This window comes from Aristolochia californica, unplaced genomic scaffold (genome assembly GCF_029961685.1).
Source record: "Aristolochia californica isolate CCGP_79_NKW_82.1479 unplaced genomic scaffold, dmAriCali1.0.hap1 SCAF_9, whole genome shotgun sequence".
Taxonomy (NCBI): Eukaryota; Viridiplantae; Streptophyta; class Magnoliopsida; order Piperales; family Aristolochiaceae; genus Aristolochia; species Aristolochia californica.
In genome coordinates this window covers 37,501,569-37,528,503 of record NW_027182290.1, presented here as the reverse complement: position 1 = coordinate 37,528,503, position 26,935 = coordinate 37,501,569, and the positions used below count along the sequence as shown (strand labels likewise).

Here is a 26,935-nt window from a genome sequence, read left to right as displayed (position 1 = left end):
TGGAAGTTGTCAAGCAGCAAAACACTACTGGTTCATAAATGGGAGCTTCTCATCATTGCGCGTCGCTTGGTGGCGTTTAAAGCAAAGTTTGTGAATAGCTTTCTGAAGGCCCCGCGCACAGCCGCACCGGCACAAGCTTTCCCTTGCTTTTCAGTACTAGCCATCTATGAGTCCCCCTCCACTTCTTCTCTCTTAAACTGTTGTAATCATGATCTCGATTTGAATACGTAAACTCCGGAACCGATTGAAGGCGCACTGACGAAAGGCCATCATGTTTGGCCTTTCATGGTTACTGTTGCAGGACTTCTCCAATATAATTTACATGGACCCTTCAATTAATCATAATTTTCAGCGGAACTATTGCCCCAATATCCTCTGTGATTTTCTGTAAGGCATGATTTTCCGACCGACTGATTAGCCCGGCTAAGTTAAATCTGTTTTTCGGGAGATAGTTAAGGTCAGAGGGTCGGATTTGCTCCCTCCTATTCTTGGTAAGCTCCCTTGGACTCACGACTGGAATCCAGTTCTAGATTAGAATGATCTGACCCGACTCCAGTGCTCCAACCTGTGTTTGAAGAACTCAAGTCGGTTCCCTAGTCTGGTTCGAAAAGCAAAATATATAACAATGACTTAAGGAACCATCAGAGCATTATATTGATTGGAAAATGAATTCAGCTCTGCTGGACGGTCAATCATAATGGAAATTGTTAGACCATTTGGAATAGAAGAAGTACAAATAGAAAGGAAAAGGAGGAAGGAAAGTAAAAGAAAGAGATAAAGAAGGAAACAGTCTCTTAAACACTAAAGAAGATAAAAGATTATTCCCAAACCATGCTATGAGGAAGGAAACTATCAGAAAATGATCTACATTTTGATGGATTTTTTATATATGTGTTTATAATGGAAATAAATTAAACACTAATTTGTAGAGCTTGTACCTATTGTTGCCCAAATTTATGCCAAGTCATTTATAGCCAACACAAACACCACAGATGGAAAGCAGAGTGAAGATAGTTACAGACGTAACGACTGCAACTTTACTTCCTACTTTGGGAGTTCCAGAAATATTAATTAAAAAAAGACAAAGTTACTAAACCCATTAAGATCTCAGACCTTTCAACAAATAAAGGTATAGGACCCTTGAACAGAAAGAAAGAAGATCCAGATAACATATGCGTAGAAGTACCCATTCCAGTGGATATTGGGAAAAATAAATATTTCTTTTGTTTTCGTTTAAAAGAGGACAGCAGAAAAACCTCCTTAACGCGCAGAGAGCAACAAACATCCATATGCACCGAGAGATGCTGCACAATGCCAATAATACGAAAATAGAAGACAAAGACGTCGGAGAAGGGTGGTGGCGCGGATGGAAGGAGAGTTTGCTGGGAAACAGAAACCGCGCCAGACGGGTCGAACCGGAAGGGAATAGCACGGTCGTAGACGAGCCGGAAGAGGGAAGAGGGAAGATAAGGCGAAAGGTGGAATTTTAGATTTTAAATTTTATTGAGAAAAAAATTATTAACTAAGAGATAAAGTAATTTTTTATTATTTTAATATTTATTATATAATGTTATTTTATTAAGATAAAATAATGTTTATTATTTTTTAAGAATTTTTAAAATATTTTTTTAATGTTTATTATATATGATATTATTCTTAAGTTTTTGTGTACATAATTAATATTTTATAAGTTTATATTTTTATTATGATTTTTGTGATTTGTTGAGTCGATCGATTGAATTTTAGACAGGGTTGACTCGTAGGAAGAAGGGACTCTACTCTTCTGTTCACCCGAATCCGGTCACCGAACCTGACGAGTCCTGATGCGACTCGATCGATCCGATTTGGATTTTCCGGGTTTCTCCTTCGAGTCGGAAAACCCCGTTGACGCCTTTGTCCCAATTCGCTACGCCTTCTACGTATCCGAAACCCGAAACTGACATGTTTGCGCATTATAAGTGAAGGACAGTTCGCAAATGCTCAAGAGTGCTAGTAATCTTTTTGGTTTCATCGTCGCAGATGATTGCTTGTAGAATTTTGTCCAGGTATGCATCTGACAAATATAGACTCTTCTTCTTTTCACGAAGGAACATTTTAATTTTATCGGTGTAGCTTTCAATTCTCAATTTCTGCTGGGTAATTTGGACTTCGTATTTGGAACTCCAAGGAATCCTTTTTAACAGAGTAGGCACTATACACGAAATCTTTTATCGTGTCTTGAGGGATTTTGAGACAGGATGCAAAATATGCGAAGTTGCATCACTTTCCTTACTGAAACTCGACATACAGTAAATGATGACCTCATTTGAACAGTTTCATAATTGTGTATGTATGTCGCTTACACTTACGTTATTCGTTTTAATATTGCATAAGTGTCGAACTATATTCGTTTCGATATTCTAATAACTGTCGAGATATACTCGCTTTAATATTTTAGTGTCGCCTGTTTCATGATTGCTAATTATGTGTTTATATCTCATGCAAAAAGGTATTTTTTGTTGTACTTTTTGGGATGATGTCTTGTTTGTGCTGATCGTCCTTTGAACTTTTTGTCTCATTTTACATTATTACTGAAATGAGGTATGCTAATATAGTCAACAAGGCCATGTTTTTCTTCTTTCCATGGTTTTAGTGTAAACAAAACTAAAATTTTGATTTACTGTTTTTTTGTTTGCACTGCAGAGTCGATTACTTTAGAAAATTTGCAAATGTTACATTCATTTCGCCACCTATAGACCAATTTCAGGTGCAGTCATTTATTGTCCATCTAGTATATAAATAGGAGATGTTTAGTTCAAATATCTTTCTTGTAGTTTGCTACTCTCAATTTTTTGGCCATTCTCTTGGACGAAGTTCTTTATGAACTTCTGGTATTCTGTTATTTTCTAATTTATTTTTTGTGACATTGAAAAGAGGATTCATTATGAAGAAAACTCCCGAGGGAGGAAATACAAAGACAGACAATTGCTCCTGACATTCACGTATTCTGTTTTTGGTGAATGTAAAGTCACTTGCACCTTTTTTATTATAAAAATCAATTGCACCTGGCATACAAACAGACCTCTATTGAACACTTTTTCTCTTCTCTAGTGCTAAAGTTGATAATGCGGTCACTATAGGCTTAAGTTTCTATGACACGTACTGCTTTACCTTATTCTGATTGACAGGGGTATGTATCTTCTCATACTTTGAGTTGTATAAGGACAATGGGAGGGGAAAAGAACAAGGCAAATTATCGTAAGGATCTTGACAAGAAGCGGAGACTAGTGACACCTATGTGGAGGCCTATCTCTACTCAATCTATATCTCATGAAGGTTCAATCTATATCTTCTAAAGAGAGTACTATTTTCTTCCAAGTGGCACATTTCTGTGCTTGAGTATTTATTTGTGCCAATTGTGCGGTCAACCATGCTTTTGGCTGTTTTATCTTTATAATGATGGACTTGATACTTGTTTCTCTTTTCCTGTCTTTTATTTCTTGTAATATTGCTGGTTCAATCTCTGCAGAGTTTCTATATGTGCATGCATCTATGAACCTGGACTAACTAATTTGAGTTTTACCTCCATATCATCTGAATTCTCATTTTGTTTTTTTTAAAATCCTAGCCAATCTGTTAAGTCTTTGTTTTCTCTTAACCATTTGAGTCACCTTTGATGCATTTTAAGCTCACGGCCAGATGGCTACGAAAACGTCCACTTGGTGGTATTTTTGGGATCCACTCATAGAGAGTTACAGTTACTGACCAAGAGTCTTGACTTGGTGTAGATCATCTTAATGGGAGTGTAGAATTCAAGATATGAAACTCTTTAGGGAATTTATGTTTGTTGATTAAGAGGTTGAAAGAAGAGGAAAACAACCTTAGTAGTTGGACTGACTACCTTATGTATGAAAGAAATCTTTCAGTTTGCAGACATGCTCCTTTCCTTGTCATTGAAAAGGAACTGAACATTAAAAAGACAGAAAAGAAATTGGCAAGCATGACACTTCCAATGGGCTAAGTTATTGAAAAGAAAGAGATAGTTTGGGTTCATTTTTAACATTAAATAATTATTGTTAGTTTTTAAATAAAAAAGTAGCTGTGAAAATTATCATCTTCTTGGGGTTTGATATATAAATTTATACATTTTTCTGTCTCCTCTGTTAGATTGTTTGAAAGTTGGCTCATAAATAATCTTGGTTAGTGAAGGTGGCTATTCTGTAGTCATACATGTACTCCATGTCTTAGTCTTGTAATTTTGAGATTAAGAAAAAGTTTGTTGTGGAAGATTTGTCCCATATAAGCTTAGTCATGCGAAGATCCTGAATTTATTAAGTTGGAAGAGGCAGCCTAACTTGGCGAGTTATTTTGAAAGTAGTAGCCCTACTTTGACGTGGCTATAGAGCTGCCCAAGCCCATGTTTATGGTCCTTGTGGCTTGTTCATTTTCTTTGTTGACCATGTGTATATGTTCTCCATATCTTCAACTAGTTTCTGATTAGGTTTGAATGTGAAGGGCGTTGGTGAAAGTCCCACTATCCTACTATTGTCACGTACTCCACTTCTTGGTTTAGTTCTTTAAGAGTGAGAAAAATTATTGTGAGGGAACAGAACCATGTTGGTTTTGGCCTGGAAAGATTCTGTGTATAAAAGTTGGGTAGAGGCCTCCTAATTTTAACTAGATATTTTGGGAGTGCTGAGCCCAACTTTAACGTATTTTAATGAAATTCTTTGTTCTTTAGGCATCCGTCAATGGTGGATCAGTTGAAAAAAGGAGTCTATTCAGATATTTTGCTTGGTTTATTATCTTGCCTGCTCTCATGTTGTAAGTTGATTGCTCAGCAGGCCATATCTATGTTTGAAATAATAATAAACGAATTACAATATGTCAAGTGAAAGCTCAAATTTCTTTCTATCACTTTTTTTGGCACATTATTTTTCCTTTTGACATAAAGCAGTTGAAATATGAATTATTTTTTTTTTATCAAACTTTTCTTTAATTAGATCTTTGTGATTGAGGCTGAACATCAAGTAAATGTTATAAATTTTATTTTGTGTAACTTTTAGTTTTTCATCCCTGTGCATCATTGCTGCAGAGTTGAGTCAAGGCTTTGATGATAATTATGATGTACAGTTGTTTTCTACTTACCTTTTTACTAGCTGTGAAGTATATATCACAGAACCTCTTCTCTTTATTTTTTTATTTTTTATGTTTTTTGTTATTTCTATCTCTGGTGCAATTCAGAAATTTTTATTTTTATTGTTTTTCTTGGATACTTCTCAATTTTCAAGCTAGCAATCAATTCTGTATACTGCAGGGAACTTGGTATCAAATGAGAAGACCCAGTCTGATATTTCTAATGAAGATGTCACGCTACAACTGGAAAAAGTGGATCCTGTCGTTTCTCATCATTTAGACGCACAAAGTTCTGGAAAGGTTGCTGAAACATTGTCTGAGAAGGCTGGTACATCTGAAGTATTTGTTACTTCCTCAGAATTTAATTAGCAGACTGGAGATTTGGAAGAAAATATTGTTGAAATTTCTCTGAATTTAACTGTGGAAAAACAACAAATCTGTGCAGCTGATCCAAATTTCAGTGAGAGAATTTGTGACAAGCAAGGTAAAGATGAAAATCTGCGGGACAGAGACTTGGAAAGTGATGATTCTTTCATCCATGTAGCTGAGAAGCATTCAAAATGTATTGATGTATGTTGGTACTGGCTCTTGCATTGTGAAAGCTGGATTTTGTTTATGGTGACAGTACTTTTATTTGCTGTCTGAGCTTCTTTTTGACAGCATAATTCCAATTCTTTTTGTGCCTTAGTGGACTTGATTGTAATTTGATAGTTATGTGTCTTTCATTGGATAACAGGCAATGTATTTCTGCAAAAAAAAGATAAAGAATAATGCTAAACTATCTGAAGCATTTACAATATAGAACTGCTCATTCTCCCTTTCTAGATAAGTTTATCACTAATTTCACAAACTTCTTAGTAATTTACAATTACTTAACTATATCCTAAACAAGTATTTCTCTCAAAAAAAAAAAAAAAGCTACATGCTAAACAAGTGTGTAGTTGAGTTGACACTTCTTCTCTGCAACTGGGTAATCTGATGGTCAAATGTCCTTAGATAGGAGTCTCACAGTGTAGCAACATTGTAGCCTGAAAGAGGGGAAAGAAAAATGGGTTCTGGCAAGCCACGATGACAGCAGAGACATTTGGTAAATTCTAAAACAGTTTTTGTTATTGAACTTCCTTCCCACGCAAGTGAAACCTAACCGTCTCTTGCAAATTCTAACCACACTAGGTGTGTCTTTCTCTGAGTGTTTAGTTCTTTTGCCTTCTGCCTTTTAGTTGACAGCTAAGAATGACTAGTGCACATATTTTACTCTTATTTTAGTTATTTCTTTGGATGAAGTGATAGAATTGTTTCATTTTATCATCTGATTTAAATGGTTCCTTGATCATGGTAGGGGCAAGCATTTAGAGAAAGTTCAATTATATAGGTTCAATTTTGAGTATATAAATGGACAGAATCAGATTCATGAAGGAATTTGGTCCATTCAAGCTGTCATGGTGATATCGTATTCTATGATGGCTTACCGGTTGTATTGTGGGAGAATTTTGGAGGAAATTATCCTTCAAGAGTCGTCTAGTGTTGGGGATCTTTAGATTCTTTACGCTGAGAATTGCATTTTACGGCCTTGAGTCTACCTCCTCTGAATAGATTTCAGTTTTATCATCTGATTCATATTGTTTATGTATTAAAATCTTCTTGTGGTCCTACTAAATAATTCACAAGAGCTGATTAACAGCAATAGCAGTCAGTTCTTTATCTTGTCATAGCCACTTCAGGTTTTTGCACTGCTACTTTTGGTTTGACGAATCTACTGGATGCCTAGTTATCCTGGTTTAATATCTCAGGCGGCCAAAAAAGAAATCTGGAAGTGAGAGGTGGAGGAAAGATGATAACGGTGGTAAAAACCTGCATGAGGTTCTCAAACATTTGGGATGGCCTTGGGGAACAAGGTCTTCACTTAAGGTAACTAGCAAAAATATTAGCTTAATGGGGTACATTAATACCGTCACAAGATGAGTCTTGGATCTCATGAAAGGTGTGACAACACCTCTGGCAGGTATCAAGATTACTCTTACTCCAGCTGATCACAGATTTTGAGCCGCTTTGAACTTGAAGCAGCCCACTGAAAGTCGAGTGAAAAAATTCTAATATCATGTAACCAAACTTGAAGCTCAGTAGTTGTGGAATTGAATATTGCATGGAGCCCTGAAAAGGAGGTGAAAATGGTTCCATCATGAATGTGGAATATCGTGCCAAAACCAGCGGACCATAGATTTCAATGACGGTACCCATCCAAATTGAGTTTTATTAGAAAGAATTGTTCGATATGGAAAAATGAGTTGAAAGAGTTTGGGTTTATTAGTTGGGAAAGAGAGTTCCTAACTTTGGCTAGTTATTTTGGGATAAGTCTTGGACCCAACTTCTAAAAGGGTATCAGAGCCGATGCTCAGGTGTTGGCTTCCATCCAAATTGTCCACATGCAATAGGAGCTAGAAAAGAGAGCTCATGTGAGGGGAGTGTTTGAAAGAATTGTCCTACAAGGAAAAAGGAGTAGAAAGATCTTAGGTGTATTAGTTGGAAAAGTGAGTTCCTAATTTGGCTAGTTATTTTTGGATGGACCTTGGACCCAACTTCTAACAAGTTTCATTCTATTTGAAGGAGTTGGGGGTGAGAAACAACCACTGGATGATGAGGAACAGAGAGGGAAGTAATCAATCTTCAATTACCGTGGATTATACCCTTAGAGAGATCCTTGAAATCCTTGTGGAGACAATCCCAATTAATGACTTTCTGGATGATTTTCTCAATTGTGATCTAATCTCTTTGTATCAGTAGTCATGAGGTTGTCTTTGAAAATACTTGGAAACTCTGTTGCAGTTATGAATTAGGTAGGTTTAGGTCCATACTCTGCATTGTGATATACACGACTACACAGACAAAATACACTACTACTTAGGCATCAGTGCTTCTAACTGTTGCTTCATGGTACCTTAGTTGGAAAGTTGTCAGTATATGGTGACGTCTGGTGCAGTGACTTCATCTTTTTATCTAATAATGGTTATTTGATTTGTTGCTTGAAGTGCAGCTTTGGCATTTTTCAATCATTTCTTGAAAGTCATAGCATGATACTGAATGGTTTTCTTCATTACAATTGCTCTTCACATCGCATGACAGTGTGGATTTTTTTTGGCAGGTAGATGCTTCTTTGATTCGTTTCATAAGAGGAAAAGGGTATATCGTTCATCTGTAACTTGCTCAGAGCAATTATTAGTTGCAAATATTTTATCTTGGGTTATATTGTGGGTGGTCAGAATGCTCATATGTAGCGCAAGGAATGTTATTTTTTTATAGAGCTCATACTTCCACATTTACTGCATCAGGGGGGGCACACAAATGCAAATAGAGAGAGAGACCAGAGTAAAAATTATTTTCCCATCATCCAAGGAACAGACTTTTATTGGTAAACAGATTTTGGAGTTCTTATTCTCTATTGCTGGATTAATTTAAGCCACACAATTTTCACCTGAGGAGCTGAGCTATTTGTAGAGGTCTTTGAATGACAACTATGTGGAAGTCATGGTTAGAAAAAGATATTTTTACAATATTTGGTTCTCACAACTCTTCTTGTTCAGTGGTTGAAGGTGCTTCTGCTGAAGCTGTTATTAAAGCCGAAGAAAAAATTCAAGTTGTACTTGCTGAGGTTGGCTATTTGCTATTTCAAAGAAATTCTTTTTGTTGTTTTCCATGTTGAAATTACAGGAACATTAATGTTGCAGATGTACATTTCCTTCTGCAAAGTCATTGTTATTTTCTTAAATACTTTTCTTTTGCTACTGCAGGCAGTGAAGAGCCCTAGTCTTGATTACTCGCACTTCATTTCTCTTCCCTTAGCTATCCACCCAGAACTGGTTGGCAAGCTTGTTGATTTCCAGAATGCCATCCTGGGAGTTCCTGATTCTTACCTGGAAAAGAATCTTGATTTTAATTCAAGTGTAAATACTTCAAATGATGCTGATGAAGATCGTGACACCCGTTTAGTAAGACAAGCGAATGTTGCAGTTAAGCTTAATGTTCAAGATGATACTGACCAAGTCAAAGTGAAGATAAATATCGGAAAGAATGATGCGTCCAAATCAGCCAGATCCATCTTGTCAGGTATGATGAGAGTGTGTGTGCAAAATGAAATTTGTTTATGAGCTCTATCCCTTTTGGTGTTGCTGAACAAATGGAAACCTGAAGCCCTTTTTTTTTTTTTTGGCTAAATCACTAAGTGGAAACCTGAAGGCTTGAACGGACCAAATATATAGAAAGCTTGCTTAAAGGAGAATTTGTTTAACTCTGGTCCCTTGAAATTCTTGGGCCAAACCTCCAAATTTGTCTGAATTCAAACTGCCCAACTGAGAAATTGGGTTGGGTTAGTTGATCCCAGCTACCGCAACCTTTTCAGATGAATTATCATCTAATTCAGAGCCGAGACAAAAAATATAAGAAATTTGTCCTGATACATCTGTATGTGGTGCTTTTGTAATTGTTTTCTTGATAAACAGACAAGGGCATTGACAAATCCATATTTATTAAGCCAAAAACATTTCATCTCACTGTCCTCATGCTGAAGTTGTGGAACAAGGAACGTGTTGCAGCAGCTACAGAAGTTCTTCAGGTAATGTCTTCTACCATAAGTATATGGCACTATCGTATGACAATAAACATCTATATTTTACATTTTCCATGTAGAGAATCTCCACGAAAGTGAATGATGCTTTGGATGGACGACCACTTTTTATACGGCTTAAAGGACTAGTAAGTCTCTTCTTTCCAAAATAAGTTGTTACTTTCTGGTGCTAATCAGTTGTCTTTTGGTTTTATCTAATGTTTTTGGAGCTGATAGCAATCATGATATTTATTGCTGCAGGAGTGCATGAAAGGTTCACCAGCTAAGGCCCGTGTTGTGTATGCCCCAGTTGAGGAAATTGGTGGTGAAGATCGTTTATTACATGCATGCCGTATCCAAACTCTATTATGTGATCATAGGTATATTCTTTTGTAATCATTACGACACAACACGGTGGTGTAGATTCATGTAACAAGTTGCATGCTTTCTAGAGAGCAAGAGTAACTTAAGATTTTAACAACAACTAAGAAAGCTATAATCTGAATTCAAGTTTAATGGGTATAACTTGAAAAACAGGAAGTAGGTTTTTTGCAGCTATTAAGAAAAATAGTAAAAAAAAAAAAAACACAAGAGTATAATTTTATCTAAGTGAGAAAAAATCCAAAATTTTATTCAATAGAAAAAATCTAATTTCCATGTTACATATGGACTTCTATAGGCATATAAATCAATAAAATAGGAAACTCTTATGTTATTCATTCTAAGAAATAGAGTCTAATTCATTTTAAAAAAAAAAGAAATAGAGTCTAATTAGGACTTACTAAATCTATATTTACTTGCTTGGAAAGAAATTCATAACAGAAAATAAATTCTAATTTATTTAGTTACTAATTTTATACTCCCTTAACTTAGAAATAAAGACCCAAACTAAAAACAGGAAACTAATAATTGAAATGGCTCTCTGAGCTTTTAAACCAAAATTACAAGTTGCTATGTGAGTAATTCTTTCCATTAAATTGACAAGTTGTTTGTCCAATAAAACTTCTAATTTCAACAAACTTGAAATTGGAAGGTGCAATATAGAGAAGTTCTCTAATTTAGAACTTTCTATTCTTGGAACTTGTCCTAAAATAGGAAATTCATATTTTTAATTAAAAATTTTTCTTCCTTAGTGTTTTCTTAGTTAGATTTTCCACATTTTGATGTACTGTATCACATTAGCAGCATGTGTTGGATAACTGATCTACTTAACTTAGAGACTTTCTTAGAAGTTATTATAGATGAATATTTGGAAGCGGGTCTAGTTCTGGAGAAGGATGCTCATCAGAAGTTAAAGGTAAAATTTTATGAATTGTTATAGTTCAACTTAGTGATATATATATGTGAGAGACTAAGGCTGTGTTTGGAACACAAAGTGGAGAGAAAAGAAAAGGAAGATAATAGAAGAGAAGTTTTTTTTCTCTTGTTTGGATGCCCATGGAAAATGAGAGAGAAAATGGAAGAGAAATGTAGTTTCTTTTTTTTGGATAGACATGGAAAATGAAAAAGAAAAGAAACTTAATAATATTTTAAAATTTTGACGATTAAGTTTATTCTCTTATTTTCTTCTCTTTCAATGATTTTCTGCTGTCAAACAATAGAAAATAACTTTATCTTCTCTTTCTAATGTTTGACAGCATAAAATTATTGAGAGAAAAGAAAATAAGAGAGTAAATCAGTCTCTTAGTTAATAAATTTTCTCCCACAAAATGGTGGAATTTGGGGAAAAAAGAAAAGAAATAGAAACTTGAGAGAAAATTTTAATTGTCAAAATTTTAAAATGTTATTAAGTTTCTTTTCGTTTTCATTTTCTATGTATATCCAAACATGAGAAACTATATTTCTCTTCCATTTTGTCATTTTCCATGGGCATCCAAACAAGAGAAAAAAATCACTTTTTTTTTTTTTTTCTCTTTTCTCTTTCTTTCTCTTCCTTTTTTCTTTTCTCTCCACTTTCTATGTTCCAAACACAGCCTAAACAGTGGGATCATCATGCTTCCTCGAAAACTGGTTGTTTAAGTTGCTTGGTGTGCTTCTTGCTGGAGCTTCTATGGAGATGGAAAATGTCAAATTGAAATCTTAACCGTAATTTGTATCTTTTTGCTTTAATGTTCCTAATGTTACTGCTCCGCCTACGAATACAGTGCTCTGTAGCTTCTGTGAAAACTTTAGCTGTTAGTATGCCTGGATTGATTGTTCTTGTCATTGATCTGTAGCTGCATGCCACTCTGATGAACGCAAGACACAGGAAAGGGTAATCTTCTGCTTCTCACTTTTGACATATGTCTTGCTTTTTTATTTGGCTGCCTGAATTGATTTAATGTACAATGGTTGGATATTGCAAGAAATGTACAGAAAGATGAAGAATAATTACAGATTCGACTCATTTGATGCAAGGGGAATCTTCAAAGAATATGGTTCACAGGAATGGGGTGAGTATATTATCCCTGAGGCACATCTCTCCCAAAGATTTGTGTTTGAAGAGAGCGGGTACTATCACTGTTGTGCTTCAATTCCCTTCCCAGAAAGCATGACTATTGGATGACTTTCCTTCTCTCTGCCAGTAAGAACGCCGGAAGCGGCAACCAGAGTTTAAGCCTATAAATTGAAAAATGCCAAAGCATAAGAGGTCGAGTGCTCTTGGTCTTGTGTAAGTTAAATTTGTACAGCATCTCAACTTGTTGCTCTCTGATTAGCTCAAATTTGACCGAACTAGTTATTTGGATATTGCGACAGTCTTCTATGTGGACGTTTTGTGAAAGTTTACAAATTAAGCGAACCAATGAGGTTGTAAGTGAGGGAATCCAATCTGTAGTAGACAGGAAGAGACATGATATGTCACATTTGGGCCAAAAAATGTGAGCCGACCCAAGGTATTCCACTAAGAATCAAGGTACTGCTGTAAGTTCCACTGATGAAACATGGTTTCTTAGAGTTTAATCCCAGAAGAGATGGAAAAAAAAAAAGTATAAAACTAACCGTTTCAGTGGACTCGCGAAATATGGACCATGGCAGAAATTCAAATTTATCTGTTCATGAACGAGACAGATGAAAGGCGTTAGAGGATCGAAGCGTGGACATTGTTGCCCACATGTGATGTGAAGAAGCAATCAGTGAGAAGCATCTAGACATGACTGGACGACAACTAGTCAGTGGTCCATGTACTCAAATGTTGGTGAGTCCAGTCAAGCTTTGATTAAGGTTGCGATGTCTGAAGCGCCTCCACCAAGCGTGCGAGAACTCCTCCAGACTCCAGTACCAAATTGTATGTCTATGATCTGCACGCAGCCTGTAAGTCCTCAACTCCATTGCTTTGAATTAAATTCTTTAAACTTCTTCCTCTTTGTGCCGTAACCCACTCTAGTCCAGCAACAGCATACGAGAGAAAGAGAAAGACGGCGCATCCGGACAAACAGAAAAGGCCTCGTATATTGGTTGGCTAGTTCTGATGGTAGATGTGACGCACTTGTGGCATCTCGGCGTGATTATCCTTTGACTCAATCCTCAGCAGGTATTTGTTTGGATCTTGGGACATGGCCATACCTCTCCTGGAAGGTTTCTATCAGAACTACCTGTAAAGATGTTGAGGATGAGGCTAGGAAGGCTTACGAGAAGTCCTGTCCGAAGTAGAAGACGGATAAATGGTCACCAATGCCCTTGAGGTGCTCGTAGGAAAGGCTGTGCGAACTCGGCAAGGAAGTCTCTGGAATCCAGATGCCGCCGACATGGGTGAAGTTCAGTATTTCAACTAATAACCACTTCTGCTGACTTTCTGCAGAGAGATTGCTCCAGTGTCAATTCCAGCAAGATGAAAGCACCCAGCCAATGGCCAAAAACCTTGAAAGTTAACGAAGTTGACGGTAGCCCGTCCCAATTATCAAGGTAACCCCAGGAGTGTGCAGATCGATTCGAAGAAGAATCGCCGTAATGCATGGAATGTGGACAATTGCCGTAAACGCAGGGCCCTATACCGTCCTACTGTTCGGTCATTTCACGTGTGTGAGACCAGCTTTCGGGACTCGAATGCAGGAGCGTACAATGATTCATTACTCCTTTTGGATCTTTTATAGGGAAAGTTTAAGATGTTTGCGCAGCAACCTCAGACAGCCGCAGTGTTGGACGGCATTTTTGAAGTTCCGAAGGATATTACTGGAATGGAGCACGGATGAACTTCGAGCCTTTATCAGTCGCGTGGGCGATTCTACTCAACAGATGTCGTTTTCTCAAGAGTGGAGTTCGGGAAGGAAGGTTGCATTTGCAATTGAGAAGAAAGTCTGGAATAATTGTAGCCGATAGAAATCTTGCCGAAAGAAGAAGGCGCGGCCAAGAGCGAGAATGATGTCAGAACGTGACATGTTCCATGCTCCAACAAAAACGGCGGTCTGGTCATCTTTGAAAACATTCTTACTTCCGGTTCCGGTTCCGGTTTGTCGGCTGTTTTAATGAACCGACTCATCTCGTATCCTAATCCCTCGGCTCCACGTCAGACTCGGGCATTGTGATTTTTGTGGGCATCTTGAAATTTGGACCGTCGATGATCCATCGACGGGTAACCAGATAGATTGTGTCATTCGCGCGACTGACCGAAAGGTGATCGCTTGAGGTGAACCGGTTCATTACCTATGCATACTTTAGGCCCACTCAAAAGGACCGGCCAGCAATGAAGAAAAAGAAATTTGTCTTGACAGTTTCTTTTATCTAGTGATGTTTTCTTCTCTTACCGAATTCCAACCGGTCCCGCTCTCACTGCTTCTCGAGTCGTGGGAAGTTCCCAGTTAACAAGTTTCTTCAGTTGTTCTCTTTTCTACGACAAGTCTACTTGCTGACATTTCCTTTCTCTTTGATTTTTCTCCTTTCCGTTCCGGAGGTCGCTTAGATCAAGAACGATAGAGTCAAAAGGAACTGTTGACGGTAACTATCAAATCCTGGATTTTCTTGAATTTACGGGAATTTAAGTCGCACTCCTTTGATTAAGTGGGTTTGCAAGGCTACAAGTGGACACGCATCAGCGGCGCTGTGTTGCTGATGATAATTTTCTATTTCAAGTTTTCTGAAATTCGTTTCGTTCTCTCTCGAATCAATTAGTTCTGTTCGGATAGTGACCCGCTCTTCTTGCTACCGCCAGAAACTATGGATCTTGAATCTGATTGAAATTCTTGACTTACGGTTTTTGGGTCGGATATTGGTGTTGCGGATAGGTACTAACGTGTTTCTATTCTGTTGAGAGTAATATATACGAATTTTTAGAACTCTTTATCTGGTTTTTCATGGATTTTATTCTGCCTTTTTTTTTAGCTATTAAATTTCAACTTATTTATAGTATCCAGAATCGCTATTAATAGTTTTTCATGGAAGTCTAGATGCTTGCCTCAGTTCTATGATATGTAGAAAAAGATGAAAAAGACCACATACTGCAAATTTACTGGTCGACACTAATGGTTGTGATTGACTGATTTTGTTGTGAATCTAGGACTTTCTGAAACCAGGTTAGAGTGGTTGAAGTTTGTAAAGCTCTTATCTACAGTGAACTGGAGACTGTTGGTCTGAATCTGATGAATCTTCTTAAAATTCTACTGCCCTGGTTCTTTTCATGGTGCTTTTAAGTAATGGGCTGTTTTTATTCGAAAGGTTGCATAGGTCATATGCCTTTTTCCCCTAGAGATACTAGGGACAAGGACCATATGCATACTGGAACAGTTGGGGATGCAGCAATTTCTGATTCTTCATATGAACAAGATGCTGATGAGATAAATCAATTAAGTTTCACTAATAACTCTGATTTAGCTATAAGTCGGCTTTCAAGGGTTTCTGCTCAATTTCTTCCTCCTGAAGGCTCCCGAACAGTTCGGATTCCATCTGCAAACTATGAACTGAAGTACTCTTATCTCTCCCAAAGAGGCTATTACCCTGATGCTCTTGATAAGGCAAATCAAGACAGTTACTGCATACACACTCCATTTGGGACAAATCCAAACGACCACTTCTTTGGAGTTTTTGATGGGCATGGGGAGTATGGAGCACAATGCTCGCAGTTTGTGAAACAGAAGCTATGTGAAAATTTGCTAAGAAATAGTCAATTTCATGTTGACGCAGTTGAAGCTTCCCATGCAGCATTCTTGACAACAAATATGCAGCTACGTGCAGACAATTTGGATGACTCAATGAGTGGGACCACAGCGATCACAATATTAGTTCGTGGTAGGACCATTTATGTTGCAAATACAGGTGATTCTAGGGCTGTCATTGCAGAAAGGAGAGGAAAGGACATTGTGGCCGTGGACCTTTCAATAGACCAGACTCCATTCCATGCAGATGAGCTTGAGAGAGTGAAGCAATCCGGAGCTAGGGTTCTTACTTTAGATCAGATTGAGGGGCTGAAGAATCCGGATGTGCAATGTTGGACTTCTGAAGAAGCAGATGATGGTGATCCTCCAAGATTGTGGGTGCCAGATGGGATGTACCCTGGCACTGCATTCACAAGGAGCATTGGCGATTCTATTGCAGAGACAATTGGAGTTGTTGCAACTCCTGAGATTGTTGTGTTTGAGCTCACACCAAACCATCCCTTCTTTGTGCTTGCTAGTGATGGGGTGTTTGAGTTTCTTTCCAGCCAAACTGTTGTTGACATGGTAAGATGAATTTTTCATGCATTTGCTTTTGCCTGTCAGATGATTCTGATGCAATCACTCTGAAATGTGATGTTTTCAAAACATGCAAAAGAAGGTTCTCTTCTTCTCTTGCTATGGACACAATAATTGTCATCAGCTGATGTAACTACAGATAATGTGAGGCTTTCTTCTGGAATATTATCTGTTTCTATCCTCTGAGACCCAACAAACAGTGGCAGCAAAGCGGTGAAGGAGAAAAGAAATGCCTTCAGATTTGAAATAAATGTGCTGAATGGAGGCATGAATATATGTGTGAAACACATGCTTATGATTCTGAAAACCAGCTATAGTAGCTGAAAAGTGGTGAGGGAGAAAGAAATGCTTTCTTATTTAAAATAAATGACAGAAAGGAGGTGCAAATATATGTATCAAATTCATGCATGTGAAGGATAATACATTGTATATGTTTCACAGGTATGAGTTTTATGCTAGTTCCTATACATTGAGGATTTAAGTCTCTATATTGCCCATGGATCTCTTAGTGATGGAAAATTTGAGAGACATGATTCCTTTGGCTGGGTATTTATTTTATAACACTTCTACAGAAGGATCAAAGTCTCAAACTTCTATGTTCTGCATGAAGTTATATCAAATTTATTCAACGAAAACTACTTATTACTACCCTGTTTTTAACTTCAAATTTCAGGTTGCACAGTATAATGATCCACGAGATGCATGCGCTGCAATTGTTGCAGAATCGTACAGAGTTTGGTTACAGTATGAAACCCGTACAGATGATATCACAATCATAGTTGTGCACATCAATGGGCTAACCTCTGTATGAACCTAGTCTGCTCTTTATTTGATCAGTGTTGTTTGTCTAATTTTGTTACTAAAGCTTGTAAGCTGACATCAAATGACCTGTTCTTTCAATTGTGTGCCAGAGAGATCTTCCTCAAACAGCCTCTAATGCTGACATAAAGCCCATGAACCAAGTTTTGGAATCAACAGGATCTGAGTCTCCTTCTGCGATTGGTTGGAATTCTTCCAGGAACAATCATCGGGGAAGGCATGATTTGTCCCGGGCTCGTCTGAGAGCCATTGAATCCTCCCTTGATAATGTTCATGTTTGGGCCCCTCCATCTGCATTTCATAGGAAGACCTGGGAAGAGGAGGTAGATTTTTCTCCTACAAGTTTGTTCTTTTATGGTTTCTTGGAAAAATTGGAAAACATAATCTAATTTAGTTCAATTCAGGCACATATAGAGCGTGCGTTGAAAGATCATTTCCTCTTCAGGAAACTTACTGATTCCCAGTGCCATGTTTTATTGGATTGCATGCAAAGGGTTGATGTCAATTCTGGGGATATAGTTGTGCACCAGGTAGTTGTCCTTGTTTATTTCTTCGTTGCATTTTATGTATAATTAGGACTGAGATTGACTTTGCAGCTTCCTCAAAATAATTATTAATTTTTCTGAAAATATAAAATGGTTCTATAATCACAGGGTGGGGAAGGTGATTGCTTCTATGTTGTAGGAAGTGGGGAGTTTGAGGTCTTAGCCACACAGGTACTCTTTTATTCATTTTTATTGGGCAATGATTCTGAAGTTCATGTAATAAAGAGATGGATTAAGAAAACTGTAATTTTCTTTTTTTTCTGTTTTCTTGTATATTCTTTCCCTGTTTTCTGCTTAGTTGTTTTTGAAAAAAAACTCTGTAACTTGTTTTAACCACTCCTTTCCTAGTTGGACTGGTCTTGCCCTCCACTCTTCAACTATGTAGATAGATACCCTGTTTGTGTGCAGCCAAGGGGAAGAGTGTGGGGAGGGACCACTGTCCTCCAAACACTGCTGGCTGACGAGGAGGGTGCAGGAGGGGCTGTAGTCATACCCCCGGTGTGCAGCGTTCTTGCACTCTGAGAGGGAGGGCAAGGCAGGGGCCGTAGTCCTCCATGGCGTGCAGCATTCTTGCACACTGCGAGGGAGGGCGGCAATCCCTCCCCCTTTGGACGAAAGGAAGGGAGAGGGCTCTGCCGACAGAAAGAAGGGGGAGGGACTCCAGAGCTCCTTCCTCTGCCCCTCCCTCCCCCACTTTTTATGCTGGTGGTCCCACCCTGCTGGCATAAATGCTTCCCTCCCTCTGTGACTGAGGGAATAATTTCTTCCCTCATTTTTTGTTTTTTTGTTTTTTAACAACTGGTTCAACTGGTTGTTAAACCCAGTTGAACTTGGTTTGACTGGTCCTGATCACCTCACCAGGTTAGTAACCGGGCCCCTTTTTCTATAATATTGGTTTTACCCCTCTGGTTAAGTGTCCACAACCTTTGTAACATGATGATTATAAGCATCCGGTTGGTACTCTACTATTAGGATATGAGTTTGGAAATATCTTACTGTTCAGAAACTAGTTTAACATTTTATTGTTTGAGGTTCTTTCTTTATTCACAAAGTAATTGTACTTATGGATAAACTGGGGTTTGCTAATAGGAGTGCCAATTTTACCATTTTATCTGGTTTTTCCTTTACTGCTTATTGAATGGAATGAAAAAAGAAAATAAAATACCCAATTAGGTTTTTTGGGTAATTTTACCGAATTAGGTATTTATGTAATTTTACCCAACTAATTTTTTTAAAGATTTTGTTATATTTTAGAGTGACATTGTTTTATACTATTATGTATCCTTTATAATTTTATGAATTTTTAGATTTTAAGTATTTTTTATTATTTCGTTTATTTATCCAATTACTTGTTCTACTGTTTGATAAACAGCAATAAACAATATGCCCGTCTCCACCCTTATGTGCCATCATATAGACAGCTGCCTTTAAACCCAATTTTACTGAACAGTTCACTTGGCTTAATTGATGTGCTTTTTTGACTGCTATCATCTTCTAAGCTACACTATCTTTACTATCTGTGAATGCATTATGAGACTGAAACTGTAGGAAGAGAAAAATGAGCAGAAACAGATGAGGGTCCTCCATCACTATACTGCTGACAAGTTATCTTCCTTTGGAGAGCTAGCACTAATGTGAGATTCGTAACTCTTGCTTTTGGTTCTGTTTCTATTGTCTAGCTGCTTCCAGTTGAATGTTAGAAATTGACCTGTGAATCCCTCTATTTTGTCCATTATTCCATGGTTTTAATAGGTATAACAAACCACTCCAGTCTTCTGTGCGTGCTGTTACCTCTGGAACCCTTTGGGCTTTAAAAAGGGAAGACTTCCGTGGAATTCTGATGTCAGAGTTTTCCAACTTACCATCTTTTAAGTTGCTTCGATCAGTTGAACTTCTTTCGCGACTTACAATCTTGCAGCTGAGTCATATTGCTGATTTGCTTCAGGAGCTGTCCTTTTCTGATGGCCAAACTCTATTTGATCGAGTATGATGCCATTTTATGCAAATCAAATTCTATGTAACTGATTTAGATTTTTTCATTTAGTTTTTTATATTCTTTTGGCAGAATGAACATATCAAAGGGTTATACCTTATTCAGAAGGGTCAGGTGAGACTGTCATATGATGCAGATCTTCTAGAAAGAAGGCCAAATTTATGCAGTCTATTATATGATAATAGTAAAGTGGAAGATCATACTCAAAGTGATACTCAACATTCAGTGGAGAAGGGAGAGGGAAGCTATTTTGGTGAATGGACACTTATTGGTGAAGATATTGGCTCATTGACTGCAGTAGCAGTAGGTCATGTAGTGTGTTTAGTTCTTACAATGGAGAAATTTGAATCTGCCGTAGGCCCTTTAAGAAAACTTTCTCAAGATGATCACAAGTATGTCATCATGTGAAATATTATTTCTCATTCATAATTCTTACTCCTTTGTCTTTCATGAGAATCCAATTGTCATTTTCTTTTCCCAATCCAAGTTCCCTGAAAACCTACATCTCAATTTCTGTTCTCAGGGTGAAGGATTATTCTTGGGGTTCTTCTAATAGATGTTGTTCAGATACTAACATGCAAATTTCCTCCGAATTGAAGTTATCTAATTTGGTAAGAGTGTGTTATTGCTGTTGCTGTTGTTGTTGTTGGAAATTTATTAATATTTTTATTTTATAATGAAAGCAATGGATGCTTTTTTATTTTTTAAGTCAAAATGTGGTCAATTGTGACAGTTGAAACACCATAGAAGCTCCTGCTTAACTTTGTATTTGGTTTGAATATTGTGCATGCTAGCAGTGTTTGCCCCCTCTGGTAAATTATATGAAGGTCTGCCATCATCTTTTTGTCATTTATTTGAGTCAAAGCTCATTATGAACCTGATAAATCAACTTCATATTCTATTAGGTCTCTCTGGCTGTCCACATGTTGGTTTGAAATTGGGACTTGAAATCCATTTTAGCTCAATTGGGTTAATCTGTCTCTTAACATGTGACAACCTTTTTTTTTTTTTTTTCTGAAGAAGATGAGAAGATTAATATTTTGCAAGAAAATGTGACAGCCTATTTTGTCCAGGAATGGAGAACAGTTGTATATTCAACTGATTGCTGTGAAACTGGACTAGTTCTTGTGAAAGGTTCAGGTATAATATGACCCTTTCTCTCTCTCTCTCTCTCTCTCCCTCTCCCTCTCTCCCTCTCTTCTCCTTCACTTTCATATGATGTTACTATATGCCTTGAATCATCAGTTATTGGTTGTCCTAAAGTGCTTTCCCACTGTAAACATTCTACTATCAAGCTAATTTTAGGGAAAAATGTTGTATTATCACCTATTCTGTGAGAAAGAATATTTGTTCTGCTGTCTTCTTTTTTAGAGACATTGTCGTTCATCCTTTGCTCTATATATTGGGTATACTACTTGATTTAGTACTCTGTATCTTCATACTGAGAAATGGCTTTCAGAAAATCCCTTTTTCAGTGAGAAATGGTCTTATTGACTGAAAAATGCCTATAGAATAGGATGTTTAAACTACCCCAATCTCTATAATGCATTTGTGGTAGACAGATGGGAGTAACCTTAATATCTTTCTCTTGTATTGGGTTCCTTGTTATTTGCCCAAGAAAAAAAGATTGTCCAATATTTTAAATTCTGTCTAAAACTATGGAACTTACTGTTAACTTCATATACACGGCTTGCTCATCCCATTCTTCTTGCATTCTATTGGTTTCCAGAAAATTTACTTACATTGAAAAGATTTTCCAAGAGAAGAGTCAAACAGCTTGGAAAGGAGAGACAGGTCTTGAAGGAGAAATCACTAATGATGAGTTTGGGCCCATCAAGTTCTGTACCACAGGTTATGCACACCTTAGCTGATCGAATGTATGCAGGAATGTTGCTAAATACATGCCTGGCTTGCCCATTGGCCTCCATACTTCGCACACCTCTGGATGAATCCTCTGCAAGATTCTGTGCAGCTTCTGTAGTTGTTGCTTTAGAAGAACTGCATAAGGTAGAATTAGTAACTATTTTTCTCTTTAATTTTTGAAGAGATTATACTTTTTCAAATTCATATAATAAGAAAGGAGCTACTAACATCTTGTTTTGGGAGCCAGAGCTGTGTTCTTTTCAGAGGTGTATCACCTGATGTCCTGATGCTTGACCAAACAGGTTATCTACAGGTTGGATCCAAAAATGTCTTTCTAATCTTTTTACCTTTTAATTTATGGTTACTACTTGGTCTTAAAAAAGATCTCACATTAATTTTGTATTCAAATAGGGTTTTGGTCCCTCTGCCTATAGAACTAGGAGTGAACTGAATCTGTCACATTCTATCACACTGATTTCATGTTAAGATATAAGGATTGGGCTGGTTGGATTGAATTGACCCTTTCTGGTCTGCTTTTATAGGGTAAAATATTATTATATTTGTATAAGATCTTGAGAGTATATTAAGCACTATTGGAGTTAACCTTGAACCTTGAAGTTAAACCATAGATTCTTGGTTTTGAAATTTTCTTGTACCCCCCTATTACTAAAACGTTTTTTCCATCTATGTGCTAAGGTAGAGACCGAGAATGTAATGGAAAACAGTGAAATATTTGAATAAATAGTATGAGTAATTGTAGGCATGAAAAAATGGACGGCTAAAGATTGTTAAATCTGACCAGCAATCATGATCATGTTGAAAGGTGGGACCCATCATCACAAACGAATTGGACATCAAGATTCCAATCATTTGGGACAACAATTTGTGGTTCAGGTCATAAATTGTAGGCAGAGAGCCCACAGGATTAGTAACAAAGTTGTGGCAGAATTTATGCTCCTTCAAAGCTCCATGACAAAATTTCTGTATAACTTCATAAGATCTTCCAAAAGTGTCGTAAAAGGTCCTTTTTCACGAACAAATGTTGATGCTACTGTTGAATCAGGGACTTATAATTTATTTTGTTTGGCTAGCGTTTTGTCTTATTACCGGCTACCATATTACATTTAATAAGGAGGTTTTGGTCTTGTACTAATTCCTACAAAATGTTTGTTAAATTTATTTTGCTAAAATATGCATAAGGTACCTACAAAATATGAAGTATTGTTATTATTTCAGAATACGTGATTCATGGTCAGGTCTCTATTGAATCGGTACCTTCTATCATTACCAACAAAGTCACAATTCATGATATGTATTAGACTTACAAAGTAAACTTTTTTTTTTTTTTTTTGAAGAATGAAGTAAACTTTTGCGAATTGCCTCTTTTGTAAATCTCGGTATTGTGCCGCTGTTCTTGAATTGTAGATTGTTGACTTTAGATTTGGGAAAAGGTTAGTGAGCGAGAGAACCTTCACCATATCTGGGGTGGCGGATTTTTTGGCTCCAGAAATAGTACAAGGGAAAGGTCATGGTTTTGCTGCTGACTGGTAAGATCCTTTACTGTGAAATTTCTACGTACTGTAGTGTATTATCTTTATTGTTTAATATGGGAAGCATCCTACCTGAAAACATGGTTCTAGACATCATTTAGCATATAAAGGTAGAGCAAATCTGGATACCAAGTCTAAGTGAAGGTTTTCATTGAGGGAAGTGTTATAATGTCTCCAACTGATAATCTCTTATTAATATATCGTGTTTGGCAGGTGGGCATTGGGTGTATTAATCTATTTTATGCTGCAAGTTGAAATGCCATTTGGGCCATGGAGAGAGAGTGAGCTTGATACTTTTGCAAAAATTGGAAGAGGACAACAGACTCTTCCTCATACATTCAGTCCCGAAGTGGTGGATCTCATTACAAAGGTTTTCTTTGAATTTAACCTGCTCTTGTTCTCTATACTCCTAAATGAGCACAAAGTGAATTGATTAGATTTTTTTTTTCTTTCTATTGGCTCAAACAATCAATCTTCTATGATATTTATCAGCTCCTTGAAGTCAATGAGGGCTCAAGGCTTGGGAGCGAGGGTCCTGATTCTGTCAAGAATCACCAGTGGTTCTCATGTGTTGATTGGAAAAGAATTAAAGAGAGGAGCTTCCCTGTTCCTGAAGAAATTACATCTCGTTTAAGTCACCATCTGCAGAACGATGCCGAGGACTCGTCAGTCTTGTTGTCTCCGTCTCATGATGTGCCTTTGCTGAACACTCCAGAGTGGCTTGAAGATTGGTAAAGAAAAGAGATGGGAGAGTAGTACGATTTTTCGATTGCTGCTTCCCCCGGTTTGCCAGACGCGCCAGGACCTGATCTTTAGGAACTGGACTCGCATTGTGAGCGAGGACAAATTAGACCAGTCCAGATGTCATTCCCAGATTGAAGTGGATGGCATTCCTGAGCTTTCTTTAGAAGTACTTCTCAGACTTTATACTGTTAAAGGAAATAGAGCCTATGCTGATTGATATCAAGCATTGGAACCTTTGAGAGCCATTCTTGCGGCATGTGGATTTAGAGTATTGTTATTCTTTCTTGTAAATAGGCATGTAGATTGGCTTGGCTTTCCCAGGGAGCAATTTTCAGTTGCGCATTGCTCAGGCTGTCAAGCTTTTGACTTTTTTTAGTTTCTTTTATAATATGAGCCTGCCCGTGTGTTTTCTAGTTTTGCAGGCACTTTTTTTAGTACGGATTTAGATGTAATGCTTTGGGACATTGGTGGATTAATTCAGGCTGAAAATGTAGTAAGCATCTGCAATGATATAAATTTCCGTGAAGCTTTTTTCTTTGATATAAATTGGCTTTCGACCTACATTACTTTATCTTGTGAAAAACCATTGATATGATTTTTTATACTATTATTCTGGTCAGTCGGTCAATAACTATAGCAAGTCGCACCCGTAAAAAAACACTAAAAATTAATATCACGTCTTTGAACGTTTCTTTTCTTTTGCAAGGTGAAGGCCACGGTCGATTGCCTGGCTCTTCTCCTCTTTAAAATCGTCATTGTAACACGAGACAACTACAAGTGCAGCCTCTGATTCCGCTGTTGGTGGGTATTATTTAATGCTGAAGGTTCAGATCGAGTTGAAGCTCGGCTCGGATGCCACCCATAATCGCGGGAAAGACATTTTTATGGGTAACTGGGAAAATCAAAGATCCATAGCCAGTGGCTTTGTGTGGCCTCACTCTCATTAAAGACATTTATTTCCAGCGTCTGTCCAGTGTTCGTCGTCTTCACTACATCTGTCACTATAGAAAGCAGACACCTTTGAAAATGAACAACGTGACGTACCTCCCTTACCCGATTATAATAACACAGTTTCTGTAAGCTTTGTCAGGTGTTTCTCATCCAGTGGAAGACCCTGTAGCCTTTCATTACCGAAAAAGAAACGAAGCAGTCCGAATGGTGGAGTTTCCGGTCTTCCAAGTTTTCACAGGGGATATCATCTCTTAATGAAGGTAAAAAACACTAACATGACTTGGGATTTTATACGAGCCATGAATGATTTCTATCTTTCAAATGAGATCCATCTCCTCCTAAAGCAAGGACAACACTGCCGGGGATCCAGGAGTTCTTCCTCGACAATAAATTCGTGAAGAAATGCGAACTTGAGCTGTCAATTGTCACTACATGAGCTGTGCTCTAAAATATTGTTCCTAATAAATAGGGAGAGAAGTAGGCTTTTCTTGGCAATACTATGAGAATCCAATTCTACATACCTGTTCATGAATGTCATATATATATATATGTATGTTATGTTGCCGTGGTGACGTTAATGAATCCTCCGGGTCCCTTCAGCAGAGGCTCCGTATTTTTCTTTGAACGTGTGCCTAAGAAATCATGGCCGTGGCTCCATTAATTCATGCAGACCAAGAATCGTACATTACGAATCACTACGCTGCAGCCTTAAGAAGGCGCGAAGATTTGTAGTTATATATCGGTGGAGCTGATTCAATCGTGCAGTTGACGGCGGGGGATATTTATTATTTTATTATTTTATTATTATGTAATGATTATGAATTTACTGTTTTACTGTCCCAACTTTATACAATCGAGGGGTAAAACAATAAATTTACAAATATTATATAATAAAAAAATAAAAAAATAATAAATTACATTCTAATATTCCGGCTTACACATCTCCGGAGGCATCTCAAGCCCGACGTCGGCGGTCAAATCACCATCTTCTGATCCTTCGTCTACTGGATAGCCCAGTTGATCGGCCTTCTCTCGCGTGTCTTCTCTCCTCAAATACTTGACCGGAGGCATGCTATGCTTCTCAAAACTTCAGGTTGTGAGACATGTGCATGATTCTGTCGAGTACGACACGACAGGTCGAATTTTCCGTTTTACAGGCGGTACTAGTAGTGCACCCGTTGGCAGCAGAGATGGAGTGATAAAGGAGATGCTTCTGATCTTCTCTCTTGTTTACTGTCTACGGAACCATCTGTGCCGGTTGGAGATGAGTCGATATCGGAGCACGTGCGTCAATGAACCCGGCGGGCATTTGGCCAGCGGGGGTGGGGCAGGAGTCTTGTGGTGGTGAACATCAGACTCGTAGCTATCGCCAAAGAGGATGAAGCTTTGTAACTGGTGAAGAGAATCAATGTATATATTTTGTGGGCTCGGGAGTCAGTATTGCAATAAAAAGAGCCCATGTGAAATACGGTAACGTAATCAGGACAGAAGCCACGATTCTGTGCATCAGATAAGATTTACAACGCATTAAACAGTCACCCACACGTATTATATGTAGTAATGACTAGGTGGAATGGGTTCGCTTGTCACATCCGTGTCCGACCCAATCCAATCTCACCCAACATCTATCTTGGATCGATCCATGTATTTTTTTTTCTGACCCCTTAATTCTCTCCTAACTATTATAATTATAGGCTCTATTATATATATATATATATATATATATATATATATATATATATATATATAGAGAGAGAGAGAGAGAGAGAGAGAGAGAGAGAGAGAGAGAGAGAGAGAGAGAGAGAGAGAGAGAGAGAGAGAGAGAAAACTGCATGATCATGTTCAAAACCTAGTTTCGTGCAAAAAATATGAAATGGCTATCCTGGCCGTTCGATCTTAATCAATGCGGATGTTATTCTCGATCACTCGCCTCTCGTTCTCCATTCTTTTTTTCTCTTCTCATTTCGTCTAATCGCTTGCCTAACCCATTACTTGTCCTACTCCCCGTTGTCACCTTTGCCTAAGCTCGATAGCCTCTCGCCTCACCTCCTCGTCTTTCTCTTCCTCTTCCTTACCATCACCACTCATTCTTAGCAGCACCTGATCCTTTCTTCCTT

General features: G+C 37.7%; 2 protein-coding genes across 9 annotated transcripts; both read left to right on the top strand.

Moving 5' to 3' along the window:
• Positions 1-1,913: 1,913 nt before the first annotated feature.
• Positions 1,914-12,439, top strand: LOC137941738 (uncharacterized). Of its 2 annotated transcripts, XM_068787293.1 has the most exons (15): positions 1,914-2,045; positions 2,683-2,746; positions 3,168-3,315; positions 5,297-5,443; positions 5,561-5,685; positions 8,255-8,292; positions 8,442-8,521; positions 8,694-8,761; positions 8,901-9,216; positions 9,609-9,721; positions 9,796-9,861; positions 9,974-10,064; positions 10,942-11,009; positions 11,929-11,966; positions 12,068-12,439. In XM_068787293.1, the coding sequence occupies exons 1-15, from the start codon at positions 2,020-2,022 to the stop codon at positions 12,255-12,257; spliced, it is 1,578 nt and encodes a 525-aa protein (XP_068643394.1). In that variant the 5' UTR covers positions 1,914-2,019; the 3' UTR covers positions 12,258-12,439. The 2 variants fall into 2 exon arrangements, with proteins under 2 accessions (XP_068643394.1, XP_068643395.1); XM_068787294.1 differs by lacking the exon at positions 2,683-2,746 and having other exon boundaries at positions 1,917-2,045.
• Positions 12,440-12,523: 84 nt separating this feature from the next.
• On the top strand, positions 12,524-24,401 carry LOC137941736 (protein phosphatase 2C and cyclic nucleotide-binding/kinase domain-containing protein-like). 7 transcript variants are annotated; one of them, XM_068787287.1, is made up of 16 exons: positions 12,524-12,605; positions 12,700-16,341; positions 17,027-17,158; positions 17,265-17,495; positions 17,577-17,702; positions 17,826-17,888; positions 19,266-19,351; positions 19,470-19,701; positions 19,783-20,102; positions 20,234-20,321; positions 20,784-20,850; positions 21,440-21,717; positions 21,821-21,886; positions 22,999-23,120; positions 23,337-23,493; positions 23,616-24,401. In XM_068787287.1, exons 2-16 carry the CDS (start codon positions 15,319-15,321, stop codon positions 23,856-23,858), a joined length of 3,234 nt encoding a protein of 1,077 aa, XP_068643388.1. In that variant the 5' UTR covers positions 12,524-12,605; positions 12,700-15,318; the 3' UTR covers positions 23,859-24,401. The 7 variants fall into 7 exon arrangements, 6 of the variants coding, with proteins under 6 accessions (XP_068643388.1, XP_068643390.1, XP_068643389.1 ...); XM_068787289.1 differs by having other exon boundaries at positions 12,532-13,003; positions 13,088-16,341; XM_068787288.1 differs by having other exon boundaries at positions 12,532-14,623; positions 15,183-16,341.
• The last annotated feature ends 2,534 nt before the right edge of the window (positions 24,402-26,935 follow it).

Bases quoted from the DNA above. Each gene is read 5' to 3' on its own strand.
- LOC137941736 (XM_068787287.1), top strand. From the start codon at position 15,319: ATGGGCTGTTTTTATTCGAAAGGTTGCATAGGTCATATGCCTTTTTCC. The intron at 20,103-20,233 runs GTATGTCATCAT...TTCTGTTCTCAG, and splicing joins CTTTCTCAAGATGATCACAA to GGTGAAGGATTATTCTTGGG. The intron at 21,718-21,820 runs GTAGAATTAGTA...TTTGGGAGCCAG, and splicing joins CTTTAGAAGAACTGCATAAG to AGCTGTGTTCTTTTCAGAGG.
- LOC137941738 (XM_068787293.1), top strand. From the start codon at position 2,020: ATGATTGCTTGTAGAATTTTGTCCAG. The intron at 2,747-3,167 runs GTGCAGTCATTT...TCTGATTGACAG, and splicing joins CACCTATAGACCAATTTCAG to GGGTATGTATCTTCTCATAC. The intron at 8,522-8,693 runs GTAAACAGATTT...CTTCTTGTTCAG, and splicing joins CAAGGAACAGACTTTTATTG to TGGTTGAAGGTGCTTCTGCT.